The sequence below is a fragment of the Chenopodium quinoa genome, unplaced genomic scaffold (genome assembly GCF_001683475.1).
Source record: "Chenopodium quinoa cultivar QQ74 unplaced genomic scaffold, ASM168347v1, whole genome shotgun sequence".
Taxonomy (NCBI): domain Eukaryota; kingdom Viridiplantae; phylum Streptophyta; class Magnoliopsida; order Caryophyllales; family Amaranthaceae; genus Chenopodium; species Chenopodium quinoa.
Window position 1 is genome coordinate 930,418 of NW_018743389.1, and position 25,896 is coordinate 956,313.

At 32.1% G+C, this 25,896-nt stretch overlaps 2 protein-coding genes across 2 annotated transcripts; both read left to right on the forward strand.

Annotated features, from left to right (window-relative positions):
• Window positions 1-192: 192 nt before the first annotated feature.
• On the forward strand, window positions 193-13,936 carry LOC110738387 (protein NRT1/ PTR FAMILY 5.4-like). The gene is made up of 5 exons (XM_021918769.1): window positions 193-1,273; window positions 1,410-1,627; window positions 3,155-3,669; window positions 12,083-12,420; window positions 13,262-13,936. Exons 1-5 carry the CDS (start codon window positions 1,213-1,215, stop codon window positions 13,768-13,770), a joined length of 1,641 nt encoding a protein of 546 aa, XP_021774461.1. The 5' UTR covers window positions 193-1,212; the 3' UTR covers window positions 13,771-13,936.
• Window positions 13,937-14,503: 567 nt separating this feature from the next.
• Window positions 14,504-19,782, forward strand: LOC110738388 (putative B3 domain-containing protein REM15). The gene is made up of 4 exons (XM_021918770.1): window positions 14,504-14,931; window positions 15,048-15,312; window positions 17,965-18,092; window positions 19,104-19,782. Exons 1-4 carry the CDS (start codon window positions 14,842-14,844, stop codon window positions 19,359-19,361), a joined length of 741 nt encoding a protein of 246 aa, XP_021774462.1. The 5' UTR covers window positions 14,504-14,841; the 3' UTR covers window positions 19,362-19,782.
• Window positions 19,783-25,896: the final 6,114 nt, after the last annotated feature.

Here is a 25,896-nt window from a genome sequence, read left to right on the forward strand (position 1 = left end):
GCACCAAAACCGACACCTTTAACCCTAAACCACCAGCCCAAAACCACCCTAAACGGGATTTAGGGTTTCGTTTATGGTGGTGTTGGGCTGGTGTTTAAGGGTTAGGGGTGGCTGTTTTGGGTGGGGGAAGGGGAGGGGGGTCGATTCAGGGTAGGGGAAGGGAGGGGGGTTGATTCCGGTGGGGGGTGGGGATGGGGAGGGAGGGTTGTTTTCCGGTTTCGGGGTGGGGGTTGGGGCAGCGAGAAGGGGATAACGGAGGGGTTGGGCTGCGTAGGTGGAGGAAAGGGAGGGGGGATTGGAGTCACCGGCGTCAGGCGACGCTTTGGGCGTCGGCAAGGGGGAGGGCGGCTGACGGGAGGGTGCTGGCAATTGAAGGTGGTGGCTGGGTTTTTTTTTTCTTTTTTTTTTAACATTTTAATTTTTTATTTTAATAAACTTAACGGAACCCTAACAGATTCCGTTAAGTGGTAGCAATTTTTAACAAACTTGTTTTTGTATGGTAGTAAAATAAAATTAAAATTTTCTCCGGTAGTAAAAATGAAATACGTGTGTTTTGCTGGTAGCAAAAGTGAAATTTTCCTTTATTCTAAGAGGGTTTTATGATGTCTAATTATTTTAATTATTTTAAGTTGAATGCTTTTGATCGTGTATTTTGTGGTTAATTATTCAATCGATGATCTTAGATCAATTTTGTATAACAACTCTACCTATTCTTGAATAATAATTAAGTCATGCTATTAACTTTGTACTTAACTTGTCACAAAGTTAACCAGATTTATAATTAACCGAGTAAAATATTACTAATCCCTAAAATCAACCTATCAGATAAACACACTCTTATTTTTTTTGGCGGTGATACCTTTCCATCAACATCCACAACTTTAACGTTTATTTTCCTTTTTTTCTCCTCAAAAATAAAAAAAATCCACTATTAATATCTATCTAGTACTCCACCAAAAACAGAATAAATAAACAAAAACAGAGCAAATAAACCCCCAACCACCTCTCCCCTCTCAACACAACCTAATATACATACAAAAAAAAAAAAAAAAAAAAAACACAAATTAAAAAAAAATAAAAAAATAAAAACCCCTTTTATTTTGTATTTTTCTATATATATTGTCGTGTCCAAACTCAAAGCTTTCAACTTGGAAGAATAAATTCTAGTCATCTTCATCTTGTACTCTTCTTATTTCCCCTTTCCTCATTCTCATGGATAATTCTAACATTAATCCTTCTAAAGGTGGATGGAAATCTGCCATCTTCATCATCTGTAAGATTTCTCAATTAATTTTTTTTACATTTATTGAATTAAAATAAATTCCCATTTTTTTGTTTACTAACTAAAATGTTTCTTTTTGTTTTGGTGGGGTTTTAATATATAATAAAATAAAAATGAAAAAATGAAGTTGTGGAAATGGCAGAGAGATTTGCGTATTATGGAATAGCAGGAAATTTAATCATGTACTTAACAACAATGATGGATATACCCCTTGCAACTGCTGCTAAAAATGTGAATTCATGGAATGGTGTTTCGTCTCTTGCTCTCTTTATTGGTGCTTTCTTTGCTGATTCTTATCTTGGTCGCTTTAAGACTACTCTCCTTTCCTCCTCCGTTTTTCTCATGGTAAGTTTCGCTTTTCCTTTTCCTCTACTTATGGAATAGTATCAAGTTTCGCATTCAACAAAGCTCTGTTTGTTTTGACGGAAAACATTTCATTTTGACTTGTAAAGAATGGAAACTAATTTTGAAAGAAAGGATGTCACATTTTCCACCCTACTTACCTCGCTTTTCTCTCCTTCCATCGATCTTTTCCCTTTCACGCATTATCAAGAGCTGTTTTTACAACTGTGTTTTCCGTTGAAAATAATATTTTGTGAATTCTGTTTTCCGTCAAAATAAACAAAAATTAAAGACTACGATAGTAACATAGGACTTGAGATTAAATTTTGTCTATAATGGCTTTGGACCTCACCTAAGTTTTGAACTTGTTAACACCTCATTTGTGTCCCTTTCCGGCTTTCCCTTTAGGAAATTTAATGAATAATGCCAAAAAAAAGTGTGTAATGAATAAATTTTTATTTTAATTTTTACTTTATGTTTTTTGGGTGCTAAAAGCTACTTAAAATAATTACTACGTGATTATCTGTCAGTGCCATTCAACTGGTCTATCCAGGTCATACTGCTCTCTCTATCATGAAGTGCTCATGATACTAGAAGAGAGAGGAGGGGGGAACAAGTCATTTATTGAAGATGACATCACTAGTTGGTCCGTACATAAAATTTAATAAGTTTAGTGGTAGAGCTAGTAATAATATGAGTATAAATTTCGTATATGTTCGTGTTAATTAGTGTATTTTAAATGCATCAATTGGGATATTACGGAGTTATTAACAGTGCCGAGTATATAATGTGTGTGTGTCTCATATTCTATACAGATGGTAATGTGGTATTATACAGATAGGAATGGTGTTCATAAATACATTTGAAATGTTTATGACATATTTTTACACTTATACCTTTATTAGTGGTGTAAGTCATGTAACTGATATTGAGCTGGTGCCTTCACAGAACTCAATACATTGAAACTTAAGAGTTTTGTCAAAATTATGCTTATTTTAAAATATTAACTTTATGAAAATAATTAATTGCTTGTAATGAAAGAGTATACGGTTTACAGCTAAAATAGAATTGTTACTATATATGTTCCACTCTCCCTAAAAGAAACGCGAATTAGTTAGGGAAATTTCCAACTTGGGAGAGAAAAAAATGAATCTCTAATGACTTTCTTCGATTAATTCCCTAGAGCTTTTGATCGAAAAAGTCAAGAACTTAAAGATTGTTTTTTCATAATAACCCGACATGATACGATCTTCTCAAAGCTATGATATTGTAAATTAATTTGAAAAGTTACTGATTTATAATTTTATAGCGATAGTTAAAAGTTCGGATTATTCGTATCAATCTTTACCTTTCAGAATTTAAAAGTAACTTAGTTTACTTACTAATACCGAAAAATTCACTGGTAAAAGTGTAATTCAACAATAAAAATTGCAAAATGTCATTGTTGCAAGTTGCGAGTCTAGAAGTTTATGATGCACTCATAATTCTCATGGGACTAGCTGATTTATTATGTTTCATTTTGATCAACAGGGATTGATTTTGTTGACAATCTCAACAACCACTAAAATCCCACTAAACATTCGTACGCCCTTGTTTTTCTCGGCTCTTTACATAACGGCTTTGGGTGAAGGTGGTCACAAACCATGTGTCCAAACCTTTGCTGCTGATCAATTTGACGAAAATACCCCTGAGCAACGTAAAGCCAAGAGTTCATTTTTTAACTGGTGGTACCTTGGAATTGTTGTTGGTGCAACAATTGCCGTGGTTGTAATAGTTTATGTGGAGGACAACGTTAGTTGGACCGTCGGGTTTTCCATTCCTACTATCGCCGTAGGGTTGGCTTTAGCGGTTTTTATCTTTGGATGTTCGACTTATCGGATGGAGCGGCCCGTGGGGAGTCCGTTTACTAGAGTGGCTCAGGTGGTTGTTGCCGCTACTAGAAAGAGGCACGTGGTTGAGACTAGCAATGGTCGAGGGTTGTGCTACGATGATGACGTTGGTCGCGGATTGGATGCACGTAAATTGGCTCGTACTAACCAATTCAGGTAACGTCTTCATGACAACTTTTATGTTACAATTTTATTTTACTTGGTTTAATACTAGTTTGTCGTCTAAACAAAACTCTTTTTATTCCGTAACAATTATCATTGCTTATATGCCGTTAACCCCTTTCAATGACTACAACGCCATTTTAGCTATGATTTTACCTATATCTTATTCTCTTTAATAATAAATATAAATTTTAGGTAAAAATAACATTATTATTCACTTCAAATGTATTACTATTAATTTGTAATTTGCCAATTTGTATTTATTTTGGACATAAAAAAAAAAAAATAATAATAAAAAAAAAAAGTTAATGTGAAACGTTGTCGTACTACTACTAGTTGCTAGGGAAAAAAAAAAATAGCTCACTTGGATCTCATATATATTTGATAACGTATTAACGTAACATGTAGGTCAACTGCTGGGACCATGTGATTCAAATTCGACACTTAATTAACTACGAAGTTGATGTAATTAATTAATTGTTATTTTGGATATAAATTGACATTAATTTGGGATTAGTCGGCCAGTCTGATATAATTCAACACGAAATTAGTCGGTAAGTCTAGGATTGGACTATTAGTTTAAGACTTTAAGTCTTAAGACCTTTAAGTAGTGTTGGTCATTCCACTAAGTAAAATAAGCAAACTTTGAAAATCATTTGGGATTGACATTTTTTTCATTTCTTTTTGTTGGGTGTGATGATTTGATGTAGATTTAAAAGCACGTTTTAATTAGCGAATTCACTTAATGACAATCCTTGATGGAATAAGATTTTTTTGAGATCTTTTCCTCCAATTCACATCTTCTTATTAAAATAATATTTAACGTAATATTGTCATATTTTATATCATCTTATATTTAGCTATTCTATTGAGAGTTGGACGACTCAACGTAATACATACTATGTTTCAATTAGAAAGCAACATTGCTTTTTAAAAATGTTTAAATAATCTTTAATATCTTTGATTACTATACTAATAAAACTTGTATTAAAAGTTGACTCTTTCTAATCACAAAGGCTAGTGCTGACACTGCTTAGTACAATAAACAGTAAATACCAAATATAGTACTAAGTAGAAGAATTGAGATCTTCTTTGTTGCACATATAGTATAATAATGGACATCACATGAAATAAAGTAGATTCCATACTGAAGGTTGTTATATGTTTAGTAAACTCATCTATACAAAAAGTATCATGCCTCATCACAAAATATTCAAGTCCAAGAAAAGAGGGGCAGTGGCCAGTTAAGTCTAGGGATTGGGTATCACGTAGATTTATCAAGTACCTTTAATTTTAGGGTCCTTGGATCGAGTCTCATCCTTTACAGATCGGATTTTTTATTCCTTCATCTTATCTTATATTCTTATCCATATAAAAACAAAAACCAAACCTTGGACTCTAAATACACCAAGCTGAGTCATTAGTAAATTAAGATTACCTCATAAGTCATTATGAGATAATTAATTAAAATAATATGGATGATTCGGGTAAAGATTATGGTCTATATTATATTCCTTGTTGGTGCATCACATTACTACTTACTTTAAACTTTACAACAATCTCATTAATTAGCATCTAACAATAGTCATATAACGACAAAATATAGCAAAGAAGGGATAGTAAATGAGAGTAACGACAAAAACATACAAGTTTTTGTTCTATGCTTTGCATTTGTTTCTTTTGTGGAAAACATTCTTCCCATTACCTTTTGTCTCATTTTTAGTCTAGTAGAATTGGGGAATGGATGCTCTTTGCCCTCTTTCTTTTATGAAAGCATACATTGATCATTGGATTTTTCCAGATAAGAAATAAAAATGTTTGAAAAATTTACTAATGAAAATAATCTCGGCATTCTAGTAGTAGATTTTTTAATTAAGACTGAGGAAGTACTTTTTTTTTCTTTTTTTTTTGAATAGAAGACTGAGGAAGTAATATAGTGTAATACTACAAAACATGGAGAAATTAATTTCATGAAATGGTTCTACAATAAATCCAATAACTTTTTATTTCTTAGGTACCAATTGCAATTTTCACTAGATTAAATGATTTTCACTTAATTTTTTTTTCGACTATATAGTGATTTTTTTTTTGAAACAATTTAATTTTAGTGATTAATAAACTTAATTTTTATATTTCGAGTTACATAGTTTTACCAATTAAAACTAATTTTTACTGATTTTTTGTTATAATTGTTTATGAGTAAGATTTTTTTAATAATTAAAATTAAATATCACCTATTTTGGATGTTAGGTCTTTAATATTGTCAAAGATGAATGCTTTATTTACTTGGCCCACATATTAATAAATTAATTCATAAATACATGTAGTAATCAGACAAATGTTAGGTTAAATCTATCCATACATACTTAGCCAATAAGATACTTTTTCAGTTCCATGCTTTGGGTTCTCAAGGGACCCAACTTCTACTAAAAGTCAGCCCATAATACTCTTATTTTTTTTTTTACCTCATTAAAAAATTAAAAAAGTAACTCGAGGGATGGCCGTCATCATCAATTTAGTCAAAATTAACAACGCAATGCAAAATACTCATCAATTAGTTCATAATATTAAGCTCCACTAAGCAGTTGCATGGATATTATTATTATTATTTATTATTTTTTTTTAATGTTGGCTTTTTACCCCAAATTCTCAATACTTATCTTTAGAGCTTACATATTGAATATTGATTAGTGCATTGATAGTGTGCCTTTTCTTATTTGCCATTTCTTAGAGTTTCCAATATTACATTATGAGGTGAAAGTATACCCAACAAAGCCAACCTATTTTTGAATACTTGATAGAAGTTAAAACTGTATCTTAAATTACATGATCAAATTGTGACATGAAGAATTTTTTTAATTAGATCCGAAGTGACCCAAAAGTTAATGCGACTAATATTATCTAGTTTATCCTAACTACTTGATTGATATAATAGATTCAAAATCAAAGCTATATGGCATGAATCAAACCAAATACCACAACCTATTTGCCCATTGTTTAGGAAAGATAGATGTTTGGTATAGGAAGACAAATCATGTGTTTTTTTTTTACCTATAAGTCATTGGCCTATTGCAAATGGTCATTGTAGAGTCAAGAAGGGGTTTTTTTTATTTTTTTAACTTTAAACATGTTCCTTTCGTCCCACTAAAATTGTCCCATATTCTTTAATTAGTTTGCTTTTTTCAATTAAAATTAATTCATTTGAAAAAATGTGGAATACCAATATTTAAATTATTGTTGAATTATGAGACAATTTTAATAGGACGGAGATAATATATATGACCATATAGTTGCTTTGGACTAAATTGATTGGAGGCCAAGAAGGTGCTTTGTGGTTAAGAATTTGTACTCTGTATTTTTTTTTTGGAAGACAAATTTCATTCTTTGGCCAATAAGAATTCAATTTAGTGAAAAATATGACAAATTGGGTCTTATAGTTAGTTGTTCTAGGATTATAGCTTAAGATCCTTAGCTTTTGTTTTGCCGGATTGTACATTGTACTACTAGGCTACTAGCCTCTTTTTATGGTCACAAAAATGGTCAAATAGTCCGACCAACATCATTTATTGAGGATCAACCTAAGACTAGGGCAACAAATAGTATAGGGCCCCTTTCATATCATAATAAAGGTAGAGAGAGCAAAGTTGGGTAAAATCAATACAAAATTTCTTTAAGATTATGCTCCACAAGATTTGGACCATTATTTGGTGATGGCTTGTACTATTAAACTTTTTCTTATCACAAAAAAAGCATATCTAATATGATAATGACAAACCTAATGAGAAGACATTTCCGGGCAAAATGAACCATAACTTTGTCAATTTTACACATTAAATCACCTTTTCCCCCTAACAATTGCACTAATCTTTCGACACATCATGAAAAAGTCCATTTAATTTTGAACCATAATTTGTTATTCTTGCGATACTATTTTCAATAAGATTCTATGTACCGTTAAAAAATCACCAAATCTATAATAGTTGTAATATAGAGTAGAATATAAGTTTTCTATAGTGTACGTTATTGACTAATGTGAATTTTATATACTACCTTCATTTCATATTTTTTGCAACTTGGAATATTATATATCTTATAAGTAATACTCCAAAGTTACAAAAAATATGAAGCGGATGTAGTAGTATAAACAAGATACTTGGAAATGAAACCCTTATTTTCCTTCTAGAAAACACTATATATATTTTGGCACATAAAGAAGTACAAAGCACAACAATGTAGATGAGATTCAATCTTAGTTTTTGAGTACTTCCTTGTAGACCTAGTTGGGAGGGTCGAGTTTGGGTTAACAAGAGGTCATTTTTATTTTGGCTAATGCGTATTATGGGTCAGTAATAGACGAATCAATAAACAATTGAGGAAAAAGAATAGAGGAAAAAATTATAATCAAGAATACAAAAATAAACTATATACATGTACTTTTTTTTTTTTTATTTTACTATGTTATCTATTCCCTTTTCCTATAAAATTGGGCAAATATTTTGGCCCTATAATGATCTTGTCCAATAAGAGCCATGCCCATTAAGGTCCTTGTCCATTATAAGAGCCTTCATAAAACTTACCATACAACTTAATAAACATCGATTTTTTTTTTTTCTTGTTTTGATGAAGTTTTAGAATACCACACTTGACATATAATATAACATTATATACCTAACTAAAATAAGATCAATGGAGCACAAATGTATAAAAAGCAGTTTTCTTAATTATCGTTTTTAGGCAATAAAACTTTTTTATTTTTATTTTGAGAAGCTTCATTGTTACTAATCATACTATATATGCTCAAGTGCTTAACACCTGAAAATATTCATCTTACTAAAATTCTGAACCTGTTTTTTTTTCGTAAAGGTTGATACTTCTACTAAACATATCTTTCTAATTGAAGGGAACATTTGAACAGTTAAGATAAGGTTGCCACTAATGCATATTCCACACAACTCTTGGTTGTTTGGTACGGTTCATTGTCTCAGTTATATGCATGTATATATATCACTACACTCAAAACCTAAATATAGAAACCCACTAATTTTGAATAAGTGCATGCACCTTCATAATTTCTAAAAACATGGCCATAAGATTTGAACTTGTCTTGGCCATAAAATTTGAGCTTCAAGCTAAGCATCATTCCACTAGCTAATTAAAACTAACATGACATGATTATTCTATTAGGTCAGTTCGAATTGCTATACTTGTTTTGTCCAATTGTCCAAGTACGGAGTATATGATATGATATGATGTGTGAGCCCAAGGGTACAAACTTGCTTATCGACTAACGAGTGCGTAACCTTACAGCTTACAAGTATCCTAAACTATGCTCGAGATTAAACCATCAATAGAGCCAAATAATTATTGCTTAAAGAAGTCATACAAGTCACTAACATTTAACATTATTGTACGAAGTACTTTGTATTAATCAGAGTACATATAACCATATACAAATACTTTTTTTTTTATCCTTCATTCGTGAGAACAATATATATTAATGTAATTTTTTTTTTATAAGTATATAGAAAGAAAATTTCTATATACTAATGAATGTGGAATCCACCATGCATATATACTCCCTACTTCCCTAGAGGATGCATGTGGTTTGGAAGTGGAAATGCATGATGCTGTTTTCCGTACTAACTACCAGGTCCATAATTCCATATACTTTGACATTATATTATAATAATAATATTTTTTGTTGACACGTTTTTTTTCTCGTATCATGTTTGCAAATTAATTGCAACATTATAAGTTTAATGATTTATATCTTTAAATACTATAAAAAATTTATCTTATTAATATATATTGAGACGATTCTAATAACAAGATTTCAAATGATTATATTCAATCATATCTATATAAATCACAAAATTCAGTCATAGTTAAAATAGTAAATAGTATGCCAAAAATAAAAATCTATTAACCAAAAAAGAAGGAAAAAAATAATGAATTTTCTGGAATAATTTAGAAAGTGCATGTATGTGAAAACACCTGAGGAAATGAAATAGAGCAACAAATATAAGACGCATGTGATTGACAAGACGTAAAGGCAAACCCTGTAATTTTGAAGTTGAATTCACTTAACTTTGTTCACCACCATCTTTCTCACCTCTCTACTTATTGGCAGATGAGAACATATCTTCGTTTTCCAACATTTGCTACTTGATTGTGTTTTGACTTGCATGTTTTTTGCTTTTTCTTCCATACTTTTCACATTTTGCTAACGTCAACCTATATTTCAAAGTAGACCTTTTGATATTATATTGGGAAATTCTCAACGGCGATCCTTAACTTTTGCTACGTATCAATGGTTATCACCTTTTTTTTTTATTGTTATTATTATTATTATTATACAAAATGACCCTAATTAAGAAATTTATCTCACATATGACATTAATGAGTGTTATTTATTTACAAAAAAACTAAATATGGTTAACTTTGAAAAAAAAAAAAACCCACCAACCCAGCCACCACCTTCACCCTCATCCCCACCAGATGTAGCCAGCCCCACCTGCCAGCCAAACTCCCCCCGCCGGCGACACTGCTCCAAGCTTACCCCGCCGGCGACGCTGCTTAACCTCGACCATCGGCCAGCCAGAATCCCCAATCTGCCAAAGACCCTCCTTCTCTCTCCTCATTGCCACCACCACCTCTACCCTCTTCCTCACCTCAAACCGACATTCCCCACCAGACCAAGAACTGCACCGCCACCAGACCAAATCCACTGCTAATCCTCCCACCACAACCCACGAACCTCTTTTTCTCTCTCCTCTGATCTCTCCTACGCCCAGATCTAAACCCGACTGTCACTCCTTGTTCGATCTACAAAATCCAAATTGTGTTTGGGTTCGGCGGTTTGGGGGTGGTCGGGGTTCTGAGTTCGGCGACCTAGTGGTGGTGACGGTGAGAAGGACGAGAGAGAGGGAGGGTTGTGGGCGGGGATTTGGGAATCTGCTTGGCGGTGGTCGAGGTGGAGTTGGCGCAGTGTCACCGGCGGTCGAGGGAGTCTGGGTAGTGTCGGCGGCGATCGATGGAACTTGGGGTAGTGTCGTCGGAAGGGAGATGGTGGCTGATTTTGGTGGTTGGGTTTAATTTTTTATTTATTTATTTTTAAAATAGAAATCTAACCATAGTTAATATTAATGAAATAAGGTTATGAGTGAGATGAAATTTTTAACTAAGGTCATTTTGTATAATAAAAAAAGGGAGGTGACCATTGGTGCGTAGCAGAAGTTGAGGGTCACCGTTGAGAATTTCCCTGTTATATTTTATTGGTATGTACATGCATATGGCCGGGACGAGTCTAAATCCTCTTCTCTCTACTTAACTCAGTTATTACTCTGGTTGGTTGACAAGTACGGAGTATTTCTTTAGGAGAAACGAACTCTTTTGATAACGGTAAAGCATGAGACTAGAGTTTTAATATTTAGTTTCAACATCTCCCTAATTTAGCTTTGGGAAGATATCAAACGCCTTAGAAACTACTTAGAAATACTCTAATACTATATAGACCACAAAAACACTCATTACTAGCTATAAACAAATGGTGTATCATTCATTTTTTTAGTAAGTACTTTTCTCATTTTATATCTGCCTTAGTTAGCTTTGAGAAGGTGTCAAAACGCCATAAAAACTACTTAGAAATTCTCTAATACGAAGTACTAGACTAAAGAAGTAAAGATACACTTACTATCTGTAAACACGTGTTATATCGTCCGTTCATGATTCATTTCTAGTTTGAACTATTACTTTTCTCATAGCTTTGTATAATTCTCAATTTGCTAATAACAATTGATTTTTTTGCTAAAGAAGTTTCTAAAGTACTAATTGTAAAATTTATTTTTACACACAAATTTAACACAATACTCTTGTCCGACTAAAGCAATATTTGTGTTGTTTAAATGTGACATATGTAGCACCATCAAAGTGATAAAGCGTGGAGTATTAATCCTAGGCAGTGTCTAATTATACAAGCATCTAATTTTACAAGTAATTGACAATGGTTGATTTGTTGTTATCAATGTACTCCGTATTTCATTGTGGCATTCAATATTAAACATTCATTAATATACATACTACGTCTAATTTAATTAATTATGGGTATGTATATTCTAATTACAATAAATTGCCTAGCATATATGTACTTGAGGGTGAGGATCCTTATCCTTTCATATCACTTTCAAGTGTCTAAATCATAAATTAAATATTAGACCAAAATAATTAGAAAAAAATGTGGATTGTGGTCTAATAAGAGTCGTTCTTTATCAAAAAAAATAAAATTGGTATTAAGTTTCAATTGAATATTTGAATTACAAAATAAGTATATTCTGGTTATAATAAACATGCATGACGCATATACTGAATTTGGCATTGTACATGTCTTTTAACAATCGAACTCATGTAGATGTCTCGACAAGGCAATGACAATCGACGAGAGAGATTCATTGATCAAATCCAGAAACCCATGGAGGCTATGCTCCGTTAATCAAGTGGAAGAAGTGAAGCTCATAGTTCGCTTAATCCCAATTTGGGTATGCACCTTTGCATACGCAATTATCGTTGCACAAGTCCATACCTTCTTCATCAAGCAAGCTAGCACCATGCAACGATCACTTGGCCCTAAGGTTTCAATCCCACCCGCATCTCTTCAAGTCATCCCTGGGATAACTATCTTAATATCTGTTCCAATCTATGACAAACTCTTCGTTCCTTCTATGAGAAATATCACTAAAATCCCCTCAGGTATTGGTTTTAAATCATTGAACTTTCGATTAATATCAAGTTTATTGACACCCCATGGACATTATAATGACACCCATCTTTAAAATCTGGCTCCGCCACTATTAGCAATGTTTAGACTAGTTGAGATAAATCTTAATTGTTCTCGTAATAATTTAAAGTGATTGATGTTTCACTCCAGTCAGTCTTCACAATCAATTTGTATTAGAAGATGCCTTAATATGTGTCACGGATTGATTACTTCCGACTATTATAAGAGAATATGAACATTAAAATTGGGTAAATTTCAAGTTATAAGATGCGGGATAAATATGAGAATAACCTAATAAGGATTATGTATTCAATAAATTCAATATTGTTTATATGTTACTTTTCTGTAATAGTATAATTTATTAGGAATCAACTTTATGTAGTGTCTTATGTTACAATAAACACCTTTTTGTTTGGACAAAATTGCTTCTGTAGTTCTATTCTGTTAGCAAGCTTGTCTTTTTTTGAAAATAAAAGGCTTGATAGAAACTTGTCAGTTAATGAAAAGCTTGTCCTGTTCATGATTTTTTTTTTTTTTTTTTTTTTTTTTTATGTATGCAAATAATAGCCAAAAGGTTTTGTTTGTTGGTTCTTAAGAAAAATTTTACAATAAAGGAAATCTTAAAATTAGTCTTACAATTAGAAAAAAAAAAAAAAAAATCAATACACAAGGCGGTGTTTCTAGTAACATAAGGGCAAGTAACGCGTAATAAGCTGCACTATGCTCTTTGCAGGGGAGCAAGTACTAAAATATATGGATTGAATTGTATTATGTTTAATGGATGTATAACTATCTAGAGAAAGTTTCCTCCAGGTATAAGCTCACTCCATAGGATCGGCATTGGCTTGGGACTTTCCATCTTGACCATAGCAATAGCAGCTCTAGTAGAAAACATGAGGGTTGGTGTAGCAAGTAAGCATGGACTCATCAACGATCCAAAGGCTATAGTTCCGATGAGTGTGGGATGGTTAGTCCCCCAGTTTGTAGTGATGGGACTAAGTGATATGTTTGCATATGTTGGAATGCAAGAGCTATTCTATGATCAAATGCCAGAAGACATGCGAAGCATGGGTTCAGCCTTAACAAATGGTGCAATAGGCGTTGGTGCTTTCATGAGTAGCGCGATTATAGCTGCTGTACAACAGATGAGCAAGAAGTGGGGGGAAGAATGGTTGGTTAATAATCTTAATCGCGCTCATCTTGATGAGTTTTACTGGGTTTTGGCTGGGTTTTGTGCTTTGGATTTGGTTATATATGTATTGGCTGCTAAATGGTTTGTGTGGAAGAATACTGCTGAAGTGGATCAAATTGTGATATGTTAATTAGAGAATGCATGCATATTGGTGTGACTATATATAATTAATCTTGTAGCTCAATATGAGGGTTGTCTAAATCATAATATATGTCTAAATATGTAGAAGGTTTGTGCTTGTGATGAGAAATTATTAATAGAAGTAAAGTTTGTTTGGTAAAGTTCCCCTCTTCTAATGTGTCTTCTATAAGCTGATTTTGTTATTCCCCTAATGTACACCCAAATGCAAGTTTTATACTCTAGAGTAAACGTATATGTTAAATGCACTCTGTTCCCATGAAACATCAAATGTGACTGGATTAAAAAAGAGACTTTACAAGTGAGGGAAAGTGTTAAGGCATAGGCACATAACCTTCCCAAACAACACATATAAATGTCTTACATTGATAAAAGATGAGAGAGTTAAAACACTTTATAAGGCTAAGGAGCTATTTTTCGTATTGCCTTTTGATTTTGGGATGGAACCTCCTTAGACTTTTGATGTGCGTGGACTCTCTCTTAATGAAGGATGCGGTCCAGGTCCGTCTTTAACAGTATATTTGGGGGGAAATGGCGAATCAAGTTAAGCCAAATCCCAAATATGGGGGAAGCTTAATACAAACTTATTCATAACAATCTTGTCAGTTGCAACCAAGTGAGCTACTAAATTCCGTGGTTGGGAAATTCTTTGCCTCTAATCAATAACTTGAGCCTTCGATGACTAATAATGTCCGTTGGTATTAAATTGTCTAAACCTTATGAGATTCAACTACTCAAGCAGTACTCCATATTGTATTCCACTTCCATTGCCTTATCTTTCGAGTCAAAAGGCGATGGAATCTCCAAATTTTATCAGGCCTCATGCCATGATGAGTTGCTGGTACAATTATTTGGGGTAGAAAAATTGAAGTTTTTGACTTGTCATATGCCAATTTTAAAAGTTCAACATTGCTTTGACCACACATACCCATTTATGTACAGTAATAATGAGAGTATATAATCAACCAACAGTTACCAATAATACCACTACAATACAAAAACATTCATTTCTCCATAAAAAAAAAAGTCCCAAATTTGAACAAAGAAGATTAAAACTGCTAAAATGCACACTACAAAAATATCAGAAGAACCAAATTCTAACAATGGTGCTAAATTCATGCAGCCCCTCATCCCTGGTTTCCTCAACACCTTTGTACGTAGTCCCTCCTATTTAATCCCACGTCTTGTGTACCAGCTAATTAAACTAGTTGACATCGACGGTTTCTGTATTTTATCTGTTCAAAAGTTACATTTTTGATTTGCATGCAGTCAATTCCAGTGTCGTATATGGAGTGTGTAGAGATGGAACTACACGGTCATCAACCAGAGGGCGTGGCGCTAGTCACGGACGATAACCACCATTGGGCCGTAAAACTCGAAGGCGGCCGGCGTTTCGGGGATGGTTGGAAGGAATTTTGTGAGCACAATGAGTTGAGTGTTGGTAATTTTTTGGTATTTACACATATATCTAAATTGATCTTCAGCGTTACTGTGTATGATCCTACTACTGCGTGTGCGCGCCAATTTAGTAACGGTAATTTTACCCCCTTTTTTTTATTTTTTATTTTTTTATTTTGTCACAATGTTAATTTATTTTTGTGTTATTTTTTACATTAAAGTTATTTTATTTAATCAAATCGATAGATCGAAGTCTTTGGTGATTTTTTTTTTGTGTTTAAGCAATTATTTATTTAACTTTGGAAACATCAAGCTAGGAAGAATAATTTTAATTTTTAAAGCATCTATATTTCGAATCTAAAATTGACAACTAATTACTCCAATTTATGTGTTAATTGAAATTGATTTTTACAACTGTAATTAAAACTAATTCTAATTTTGACTTCAAAATATGGGTTCTTGATGAAGGGATTATATTACTACCTTCTAAAGGTTGCATTTGACTTTTAATTTAAAATGTCATCAAACATTTGCTCAAGATATTTTACACATGGATGTGTGAACGAGTGTGAGATCTAACTCAAGAGAAAAATTAGATAAGAAATTTTTGTAAGCTTTGAACCAAGTAAATTGGAACAGCCTATATAAGAAATTGAGACAAGTAAATTGAGACAGATTAAATTGTCGTCATTATAATGGTTAATTCCAGTATTATGAAAGAATCATCCAGGGGCGGAACTAGGGTGGGTTCAAGTGGGTTCATTGAACCCACTGATTTTTTGAAAAAAATTTAAAATTTTTTTTTTTAAAAAAAAAAAAAAAAATCAAAATAGGTTTAAATAGAATATTTGTGTATTATATGGCAACAAGTAAAGTTGTAGCCCAGTGGTTATTTTTACCTCCCATCACACAAGAGTTTGTGGGTTCAAAACCCATAACTCACACTTTTTTTTTTTAATTTTGTTTCCTGAGCACTGAGCTTTCCTGCTTCCAGAGTTCGCTTTCCTCTTCCTCATTCCCCCAAATTGCAAAACCCTAACTTCTTCCTCCAATCCTCCTTCTCTTAATCTCTTCCCGTTCTTCCTCCTTCTCTTCCCGGCGCAGCACGGCAGCAGAGTCAGCAGAACACGGCGGCAGCGGCAGGCCGGCAGCGCACCAGCCACTCACCCAGACCCAGCCTCACAGCCGTGTATGGTGTATCGGTGTATGTAGGGGTAAGTGAATTTGGGGATTTTTTTTTTTTGCAAATGTAATTTACTTCTCAATTTGGGGATTTTTTTTGCTAAATCATTGAATACTTGAAAATTGAAATTCATATGCTAAATTCAATTGCTAATATACATTACGATTTACGAATTGCCAATGTTTTGTAAATTGCTGAAGTTTGGATATAATTATCTAATTTACTTCTCAAGTTCTCAATTTGGGGATTTTTTTGTATTTCGTATGCTATTTTCATATGCTATGCTATTTTCTGCCTTTCGTTTCTGCCAATTCATATGCTATTTTCTGTATTTCGTTTCTGCCTTCTAGTTTTCATAATTTCATTTGCTATTTCGTTGATATGGGTTTGATTGATGAATATTATAGATCTTAGAGATAATTTATTTACATTGTTATGTTTAATATATGCTAATTTTTAATTCAATCGTGAAAATTTGGCCTTTAATTATTCTGTGTTTGAAGCATGATTTTGAGTTAAGTGATGTTTGGCGAACACTCTTTGATAATTTTATTTGTATAATTTTGAGTTCAGTGATGGTTTTGTATTGCTGATTAATTATATATAAAAAATTGAAATTAATCCTGTGACATGAATCTACTACACAATTTAACTCTAACTAAGCTACATTGAATTGAACATTTTTATTGTCGGCACATAAGAATTCTGTCAAGCCATAGCTAACGACAGTAATCTGCTACAATAATCTAAGTGAGCAATCAGAATGAGAAAAGCTTCGATAGTGAAACGATAATATTTAGCTACTTGAACTTAATATCCCTATTTGGTTAGTTTGGCAACTTATCAAATGAGAAATAAATGTAAGGTGGGATGTTGATCCATGTATTGGGTTAAGTCCTTAAGCTCTAGCGATGCGTGAAAGGATACAATGAAATATCATGGCCATTATCATTATTTTTCCGTCATTAAGTTAATATGTGCTGATTGTTGGCCTCTTTGACTAGTTGAATCCATATTTTAACTCTATAACAATGATAGTATGTAGCTTATTCAGTTTAAATAGTATATGTGCAATGTAATGCTTACTTGCTAATTAGAATATTGTAGCTTTTTTTTTAATGTTAACTTGTAATTTATTTAATGTGTTGCTTCTCTGCCATTGTATTAGCTTGATCAGATTTTATCGGTTATAGCTTTTTTTTTTTTTTTTTTCATTTTTCTATGTGTAATCTATTTGTAATCCATAGTTTGAAATTATTTATGTACTGAATATTTAATTATTGTATTTTTATTCCTTTGTTAATTATGATTTCAAATTTCGGAAGTTTCGAACCCACACTTCGAAAATCCTGGTGACGCCACTGGAATCATCTATATAGAGCCTTCACTAAAAGAACTTTTGTAAGGTATGAAGACGTAAATAAGTGTGTCATTTCCAGAATCTGATTGGCCTGGTGTTTATGAGGATTAAACAATTTAAGGCATTGTTGTTAATGAAACTTTTATGATTACTGGTAATTATGAGGCGATGAGGAAATTTAGGATTATGGAATTACATATTTATTGTCTACTAGTAAATTATTAACAGCATTATTAATGTGTTAGGGATAGAAAAGAGAGGAAACCCAATGGAAGAAGATGATGCTGCAACGGCACAAGTACCATCAGCTGAATCCAAATATCCGACCTACAATGTCACTCTCAGTCCTACTGTCATTAATAAAGGTCAAGCGGTAAGTCCATTTTATTTTACGCTTTCGTACACCATTCTTATATGAGTATCCTAAACATTGGCCTCTATAGCGAACAATGTACTCCTGGCATGTTAGCTCATTTGGTAAGTTTCTTAACTTATATTCTTGATGTTTAGGATTCAATTTCTGTCAAGTGAGAGTACTTAAAAATAAGGATTTCTTTACTCACATCTTTATTTCCAAGTGTATGGCTCGTAAATATTAAACCAAAAAAACCGTGAAAGGATGAGGTCAAGTCATGGTACTCTTTACTCTTTAATCCTCACCCTTTTTTTTTTAAAAAAAAAAAAAAAAAAAAAAAAACATTAGCTCCCATATGTTTTCGACTTTGTAATGACACCAAAAGCATTAGCTCCTATATACTGTATATGTTTTTGACTTTGTAATGAAACCAAAAGTTGTAACCACCATTATTGTGTAAATTGGATAATATTCAGACTCAAATATGTGGAGTTATCCACGTAGCTCGAGTGAGGATGACGCATTGATTGAGCTAAAAGAAGAGTAAAACATGAAGAAGTCCCTCATCAATTGGTACTTTTACACATCGTGTTAGTATTATAATGTACCAACATAAGATTTTAAAAATACCAACAAGACAACCTTGCTTTTTTTTTTTTGTTTTTGTTTTTTTTTTTTTTAGTGTTTCACTTGGTTCACCCTTTGGGTTAATTCGAATTTGGGGATCAGTTCTGAGTAGTTAGGTTCAATTCCTCTCCCAATTGTTGTTGCTGGGGATCAAACACAGGTTCTTCCTATCCTACCAAGTGCAGTCTCAATCACTACTACACTAACAACCAATTGGTACAACCTTGTTAAAACATCATGTTCAAAATCCCACATTAGAGGTTATTGGGATGATACATGCGAGTGATTACCTTATAATGAAGCATTTAGCCACAATTACGTATAAATACTCTTCCTACTACATTTTTTTTTTCTACTTTGATCAATTTTGTAACATTTACATACAAGTGTTTCTAAATGTAGTATCTTCCGAAGGGCTTCGTAAAATCAAGCGGTCTATTAAATAGACAATGTTACATGAAGCTTATAGATGGGAAAGGAAAGGCTTGGACAGTGATGCTAAAGTACAAGAAAAGCAATGGTCAATCCTACATTGGTCAAGGATGGAAAGATTTTCAAATTGCAAACGGCCTAAAGCTCGGACATAACATCGTCTTTCAGTTCCTTCAGGATGGGGAAATGCCTGTCTTAAAATGCTTTCAATTTCCGAAGTCGCCTTAATTATTCCTATAAATGCATGTTACACTTGCTTGTTTTGTTCGTACCGTCCTCTATATATAATGTCCAATCTACGCTTACACATAATAATTCGAGAATATATCGATTTATATAAATATTTTCTTGAGGGAATGAAGTTGACTCGATCATTCAAAGCCTGTTGAACTCTGATTAATTCGAATTTGAACCACGTCAAACTCCAATTGGGGGTAAAGTTTTCATTACAAATGTTGTTGCATTCTTGAAGCTTGATTTTCTTATTTTTGGTGCAAATATGTTATAGATTAATTAATAATAGAGGTGATGTTATAATTTTATATCTAAAATCTAATAGAAGTTAAGCATAACACATCTCTTAGCCTAGATGCACCTAGTCATAGAACCACCAACATAGCCAACTAATTTCTTTTTTTTGGAATTGGTCTTTGTAACTTTCGACTATCACACAATCATACATTCACACACACATGATTTATGCATCTTCAGTTTAGTTAATCTGCCTCAAACGAGGAAAATAGAAAAATTAATTAGGTAGTTTTTACAGATATCTTAACTTCTTTATCATTTTAATTGTAATTTATTTTTATTTTTTTTCAAAAATACTTGTCATAATTGGTTGATAGTTTTGCCTAAATTTGTTCCTAAAATGTAACCATTTTATAAAATTTTAAAAAAATGTACGAATATTTCCTATTGAAACTTGCGTAATTTTTTTATAAGATGAGTGTACAATAATAAAACAGAAGTGATATACAGAGTTAGTCTTTTTTTACTGTATAAGAAGAATTGATTTTTTTACTTGGGGTATGTATGAGTATGTCCTAGATATGACATACATCCAACGAATTCAACAAAGTGAAATAAATTTCTTAGTGTTAAAACTTACTCAATCCTTCATTAACCTTTCTATAATCTACACTATATTACAAAAGAAATACACATGCCACGTAGCGCCCTTCTCCTTTCATTTCATGCATGTCTTTTACAACAAGTGACCTCTAATTATAAAATAAAATGTCTTATCACCAAATTATGTCCTACTTTTTATTTAACAAAATAATATTTTCTCCGTCTTAAAGTAATTGATATAGTCAAAAGCTTGACACACATATCAATGCACAAGGTTGACCTAATGTACTACCTCCATTAGACCATTACATATTAGTTGCAACTTTTGCCACACATTAGTTGTAACTTTTCAATTTTTTTCCTTTTCTAATAAGTTTTTTTAAATAAAAGTACAAAAATACTTTTAGTAAATATTTCATAATTAAACACAATTAGTTACCTAAATCAGATTTCATTAAACTTCTAATCTACCTTAATTAACATAATATTGTCACCCAATTAAATCAACAATCAATTAAAAATCATTCACATCCATCGTCATCTCCCACAAAATTACAAGACCACCACTTTAGCATTGTCGCCGCTACCTCAAACCACCACCTTCAACGCTGCTGCTCATCACCACCTTGAACGCCGCCTCCTCCCCCGGTGTTCTTTTCTCTCTCTCTCTCTCTTCTTCTTCTTCTTCTTTTTTTAAAAAATAAAATTAATTAGATCTGATGCTCTAAGGGATGGTTGGGCTAGTTTGGGATGGTTATGGAGTGCCTAGAGGTGGTTTGGACACCACCTTCTCAACGTCGCCGCCGCATCTAACCACGACCGTTAATGTCGTCGCTGCTCGAGGTCTGATTTCGGTGCTCGAGATCGTCGGTGCTCAAGATCTGTCGCTGCTTGAGGCTGTTTCGATGCTCGAGGTGGCTGCTCAAGATCTGATCGATTTCAGTGGTGCTCTAGGTCGTTTAGATCTGATTTTTAAAAAAAAATCAAGTTGACAGGGGGTGGTTTCGATGTCGTTTGGGTTGAGAGAGGGTGATTTTAGGGTTGTTCGGGGTGCTTGTGGATGGTTGGGCTGAGAAGGGGGTGGTTTCGGGCTGAGAGGTGGTGGTTTTAGGGTTTTTCGGGTGCGTGTAGGTGGTTTCCGGGTGGTTCAGGCTGTGAGGTGGGTGGTTGGTGTTGGGCAATGGTTGGTGTGTGACTGTTGTTGCCTTGTTGGTGGTGTTGGTCAATTTATTAATTACCCTCATTTTCTCTCTCCTACCCTTAATTTACTATTCTTTAATTCATTGATTAACCATTATGAAATTTTTTCTTAGAATCCGTGTCGAGCTCAAAGTTGCAACTAAGCTGAAAATATATAAAAAGGTGATATTATGAAACCTTATATTATTACCTACATAACAATATAAGTCTTGATAAAATTAAGGGTAATTATCATTGATACCCTCCAACTTTTGCTTTTATCTTTGATACTCATCATTAAATTTTCATTATCAACGGTACCCTCATAATTTAATCCTAATTACTACAGTAAGCTTGCCGTTAATAAAACGTTTAATTAGTGTTAATGACAGGATTTATGCATAGACTTGACTTGACAAAAATGCCCCTAACTCTTTATTTCTCCCTCCAAACTCAACTGTCAACATTTACTCCAAATTTTTATCGTTCATCTCCCTTATTCTCTCCCCTGTTCGTATTCATCCTCAAACCCTAATTGTCGCGCATCAGAAGCAAAATTCTTGAAGATTCAAGCCTGCTTTGTGGATTGTAAAAGGTTAGTGCTTATTTTTTGTTGTAATTTCTACGGCTTGCAAATGATCTTGTGCCAGAAGAGGAAGCCATTGCAGATTCGACTTAAAGAAAAAATTGAGAAAGCAAAAAAAAAAAGAAAAAACGAAAGATAAACAGAAAGCAAAAAAAACGAGAAAGCAGAGTGTGTATTTATAAGGTTAATGTGGTGGGAATTGATTTTAAGAGGGAAAGGTTGGAGAGAGATTAAATGGGAGGGCATTGAAGTCTTTTCCTCATTTTTCCAACTAAAACGTTTCAAATTAACTAAATTAACTTTTTATTAACGGCGTACTTATTTTAGTAATTAGGATTAAATTATGAGGGTACCGCTGATAATGAAAATTTAATGATGAGTATATATCAAAGTTAAAAGCCAAAAGTTGGAGGGTATCAATGATAAATTACCTAAAATTAATTTATAATATTTTACAAAAAAAAATGATCAAAGTCAGTATACAAATGGTGAAAAAAGTCTAATGTGTCATTTATCCTGAGATTGATAAAGGGAGTACTATTTAGTGAATTACAAATTTATTTACGAGAATTGAAGATTAAGGTTATTCACCTTATTTGCTTATTATATGACATGATTTGGTTTCATAAACTTTGACCTTATTTGTACGCTAATCAATAAAGAAAAAAATTATCAAGTAGGGTCTTATTAGATTACTATTAATGTATATTTTATTATTCCCTCTGTCCCCATTTGATTGTCATTTTTGATAGAAAATCACGGGAATTAAGGAGAAATTAAAGGGCCGTTTGGTTCGCAGTAATAGTCAAAGGGAATGAGATTCCATGGAAATCATTTCCTTTGTTGTTGTTTTTTTTTTCCATTTCTATCATTCCCTTTCCCCTGCCCAAAGGGAATGTGTATTATTTAATCTAAAAATGTGAAATGTGACAAACATTTAAGGGCATCCAAAATGACAAAAGTGACAATCAAATTGTGACAGAGGGAGTAATATGTAATAAAGTATGTTCACAACTTAAGGTTTTCTGATATGATCTGGTTTTAACTAATTTTTGACATAAAGTGAGCTAAACATAGCCTAGGTTATAAAGTAAATGTATACTAATGGTTAACCCCATGTAATAACTTGAGGCATTGCCCAAGCCCAAACTAGTTTATTGTGAAATAGATGATTTATAAGAGAGGGTTTGTTAAAAAAAAAAATTATGAATTAAAAAGATATTAAATATTCCAAAGTGTAATTTTCCACTCCAAAAAAAAAGTGCTCATTTCTTAGACTTTATTTATTATGAAAATAAATTATATTTATAATCCTTATTTTTCTTGAAATCATCTAATTTAAACGTATTAATTTTTTTTTAATAGTTTCACCTATAATAGGTTCTGATAAAAATAAGTTCAATAATGATACTAAAATTAGATATGTTTAACTAAAAATAAGCCTTTATAAAGTGAAAGTGAATAGATACATTTTAAACAATATATTTGGAAATACAAGGAAAACATAATTAAATTCTTGTAGTTTTCTTTTATAACAAGCTCGCTACCTAACATTATAACATCATTGAGATGCACAGATCGGAGCATTTTATATATTTACATGATTTTTACTTATGTGAACTTATCTTATCGTATCTAAACTTATTAACTCTTATTAAAACTTATTTAAGCTGTAATATGAACATGAATGGGTACATACGTTTATCATAACTTATGTTTTTTGAACTAATCTAATCTGAACTTCTATGAACATATTAGATCAAAAATAAGTATAAAATAAGGTGAACTAACAGGCCAGTAGGTTAGCTCATTTAAAAGGTAAACTAAGGTTATGTTCTTTTTATTACTTGATATTTATATTGAACTTTTTTTTTTTTTTTTTTTGTCGTTGAACTTAAATTATTTTACTAAATTAAATTACTTTTGCTAGAAATTTTAATTATTTTTTTGGTTAAAACTTATTTTTACTAATTCTCTCTCTCTCTCTTTTTTTAAAAAATAATGTTTATTTTCATCAAAGATGCTAATTTTTATTGATTAAAGCTTATTTTTGCTTAACTTAAACCACTTATATGCTCTAAACAAACAAAAAACTTATATTGCATTGAAATTATTTATTTTTTATTAAATTTAAATTAATTTTACAGAATAATTTTTTTCAAGATAAAGACTGAAGTGAATATTGTCTAACTCATTTAAACTTTCTAGTCTGTCACTAAGAGGTCACCATATTGACTGCTTTTCCTAAAAAAAAAAAAAAAAAAAAAAATTGATTCTAAACCTTAAATAATAGCAACATCAACAAAAATTGGCTAAGTTCATTTATTTTATTAGAACATTATTATTTATTCCCTATGTTTTGTAATAAGTGTTCCATTTTTATTTTCACAGAGTTTTAGGTTAAATAATTGGATACATTACATTATTATGCAAGTGGGGTCATTGAGAATATAAAAATCACAAAAAATACAATTGGGATGATTTTTATTCATGGGAAATAAAAAGTGGATACTAGGAGGGAGGAGGGAGGAGAGAGAGAGAGGGGAAAATATTAAAAAAAAAAAAATGGAATGGTGGGGAGCAATAGTGGGACCAATGTATTACTCCCTCCAATCCGTCCCATTATTAAGTGTTCATTTTTCATATTTTACGGATTTTAATGTAAATGAAGGAAGTATAAAAACATGTGTGAAGTACATTGGGAATAATTATAAAGAGTACAATAGTTTGTTTTCTAGTTGAGACAATAATGATAAAGCATGTGTGAAATAATGTGCACACCAATTTTAAAAGGTACTCCATTTAGGAAAGTTTAGTAAGGTATAAAAAAGAAAGGGGTATGTATGTAATTATACATTAAACAAAATTAGAACCAGGCCCTTAATTTTGGGACACCTAATTAGGAAAACAATCGCTTAATAATGAGATGGAGGGAGTAAAATATTGTTAAAACTTTCCAAAATTAGTAATGGAGCACTTATTAAGTAAATACCGAAAAAGGAAAGAGGAGCACATATTAAAAAACGTAGGGCGTGTATTTTTTTTTATTTTGTTTTGTTTAATGGAGTACAGAGTAATGTTTACACCCTTCATTTTCTTGGGTTCTTTCTATTCATTTATTATACGTACGTACATAAATTAAAGAAAAGTAAAAATGAGGACCATGTATGTGAATACTTTTGCTAAAATGAAGAAAGGAATAGATTAAAAGATTTATATAATACAACTGAGTCCCACAAAGTGGAGTAATAAATGATAGAAATATGAATAACATGTTAACATAAAATGAGATGAATAAAGTGAAAGTGAGTAGATTTTAGAAAAACGAATGTAGCATTATTTTATTGCTGATGTGATTACATGTGGTATTCATTAGTATTACTTAGAGATAGAGGTATCAATTCAGGTGTTTGAGTCGCGTTTGATGAGGTCGGATAGTGTCGGGTGTAATTTCAAATTTGAGGCATATTAAATTATTGTGTCCATGCGAGTTGAAATCTGAATTGAATATTTTTTGGATCGATTTCGGATTGGGTCAAGTCGAGTGTGGTTTTGACATCTTTATTTTAGTAAAAATAATTTCAGTTTAGTTAAAATAAGTCCAGTTCAGTAAAAATAATTTCAGTTTAGTAAAAATCAGTAATTTTATAATAGAAAATCAGTAAAAAAAAAATTCATTTCAGTAAAAATAATTCAAGTTCAGTAAAATTAATTTCATTTCAATAAAATTCATTTAAGTTCGGCAAAAATAATTTCAATTGAGTTAAAATAATTTCAGTTCAACAAAAATAAGTTGAAGTGAACGGTGCCTTACTCATTATTTTGTATAATTCCTTTTAGCATCTAATTAAAGAATTATGTTGATATATGTTAGGAAAATTATTAGAATTTTTATGTTTCCATTTATTTCTATCCATGTATGAT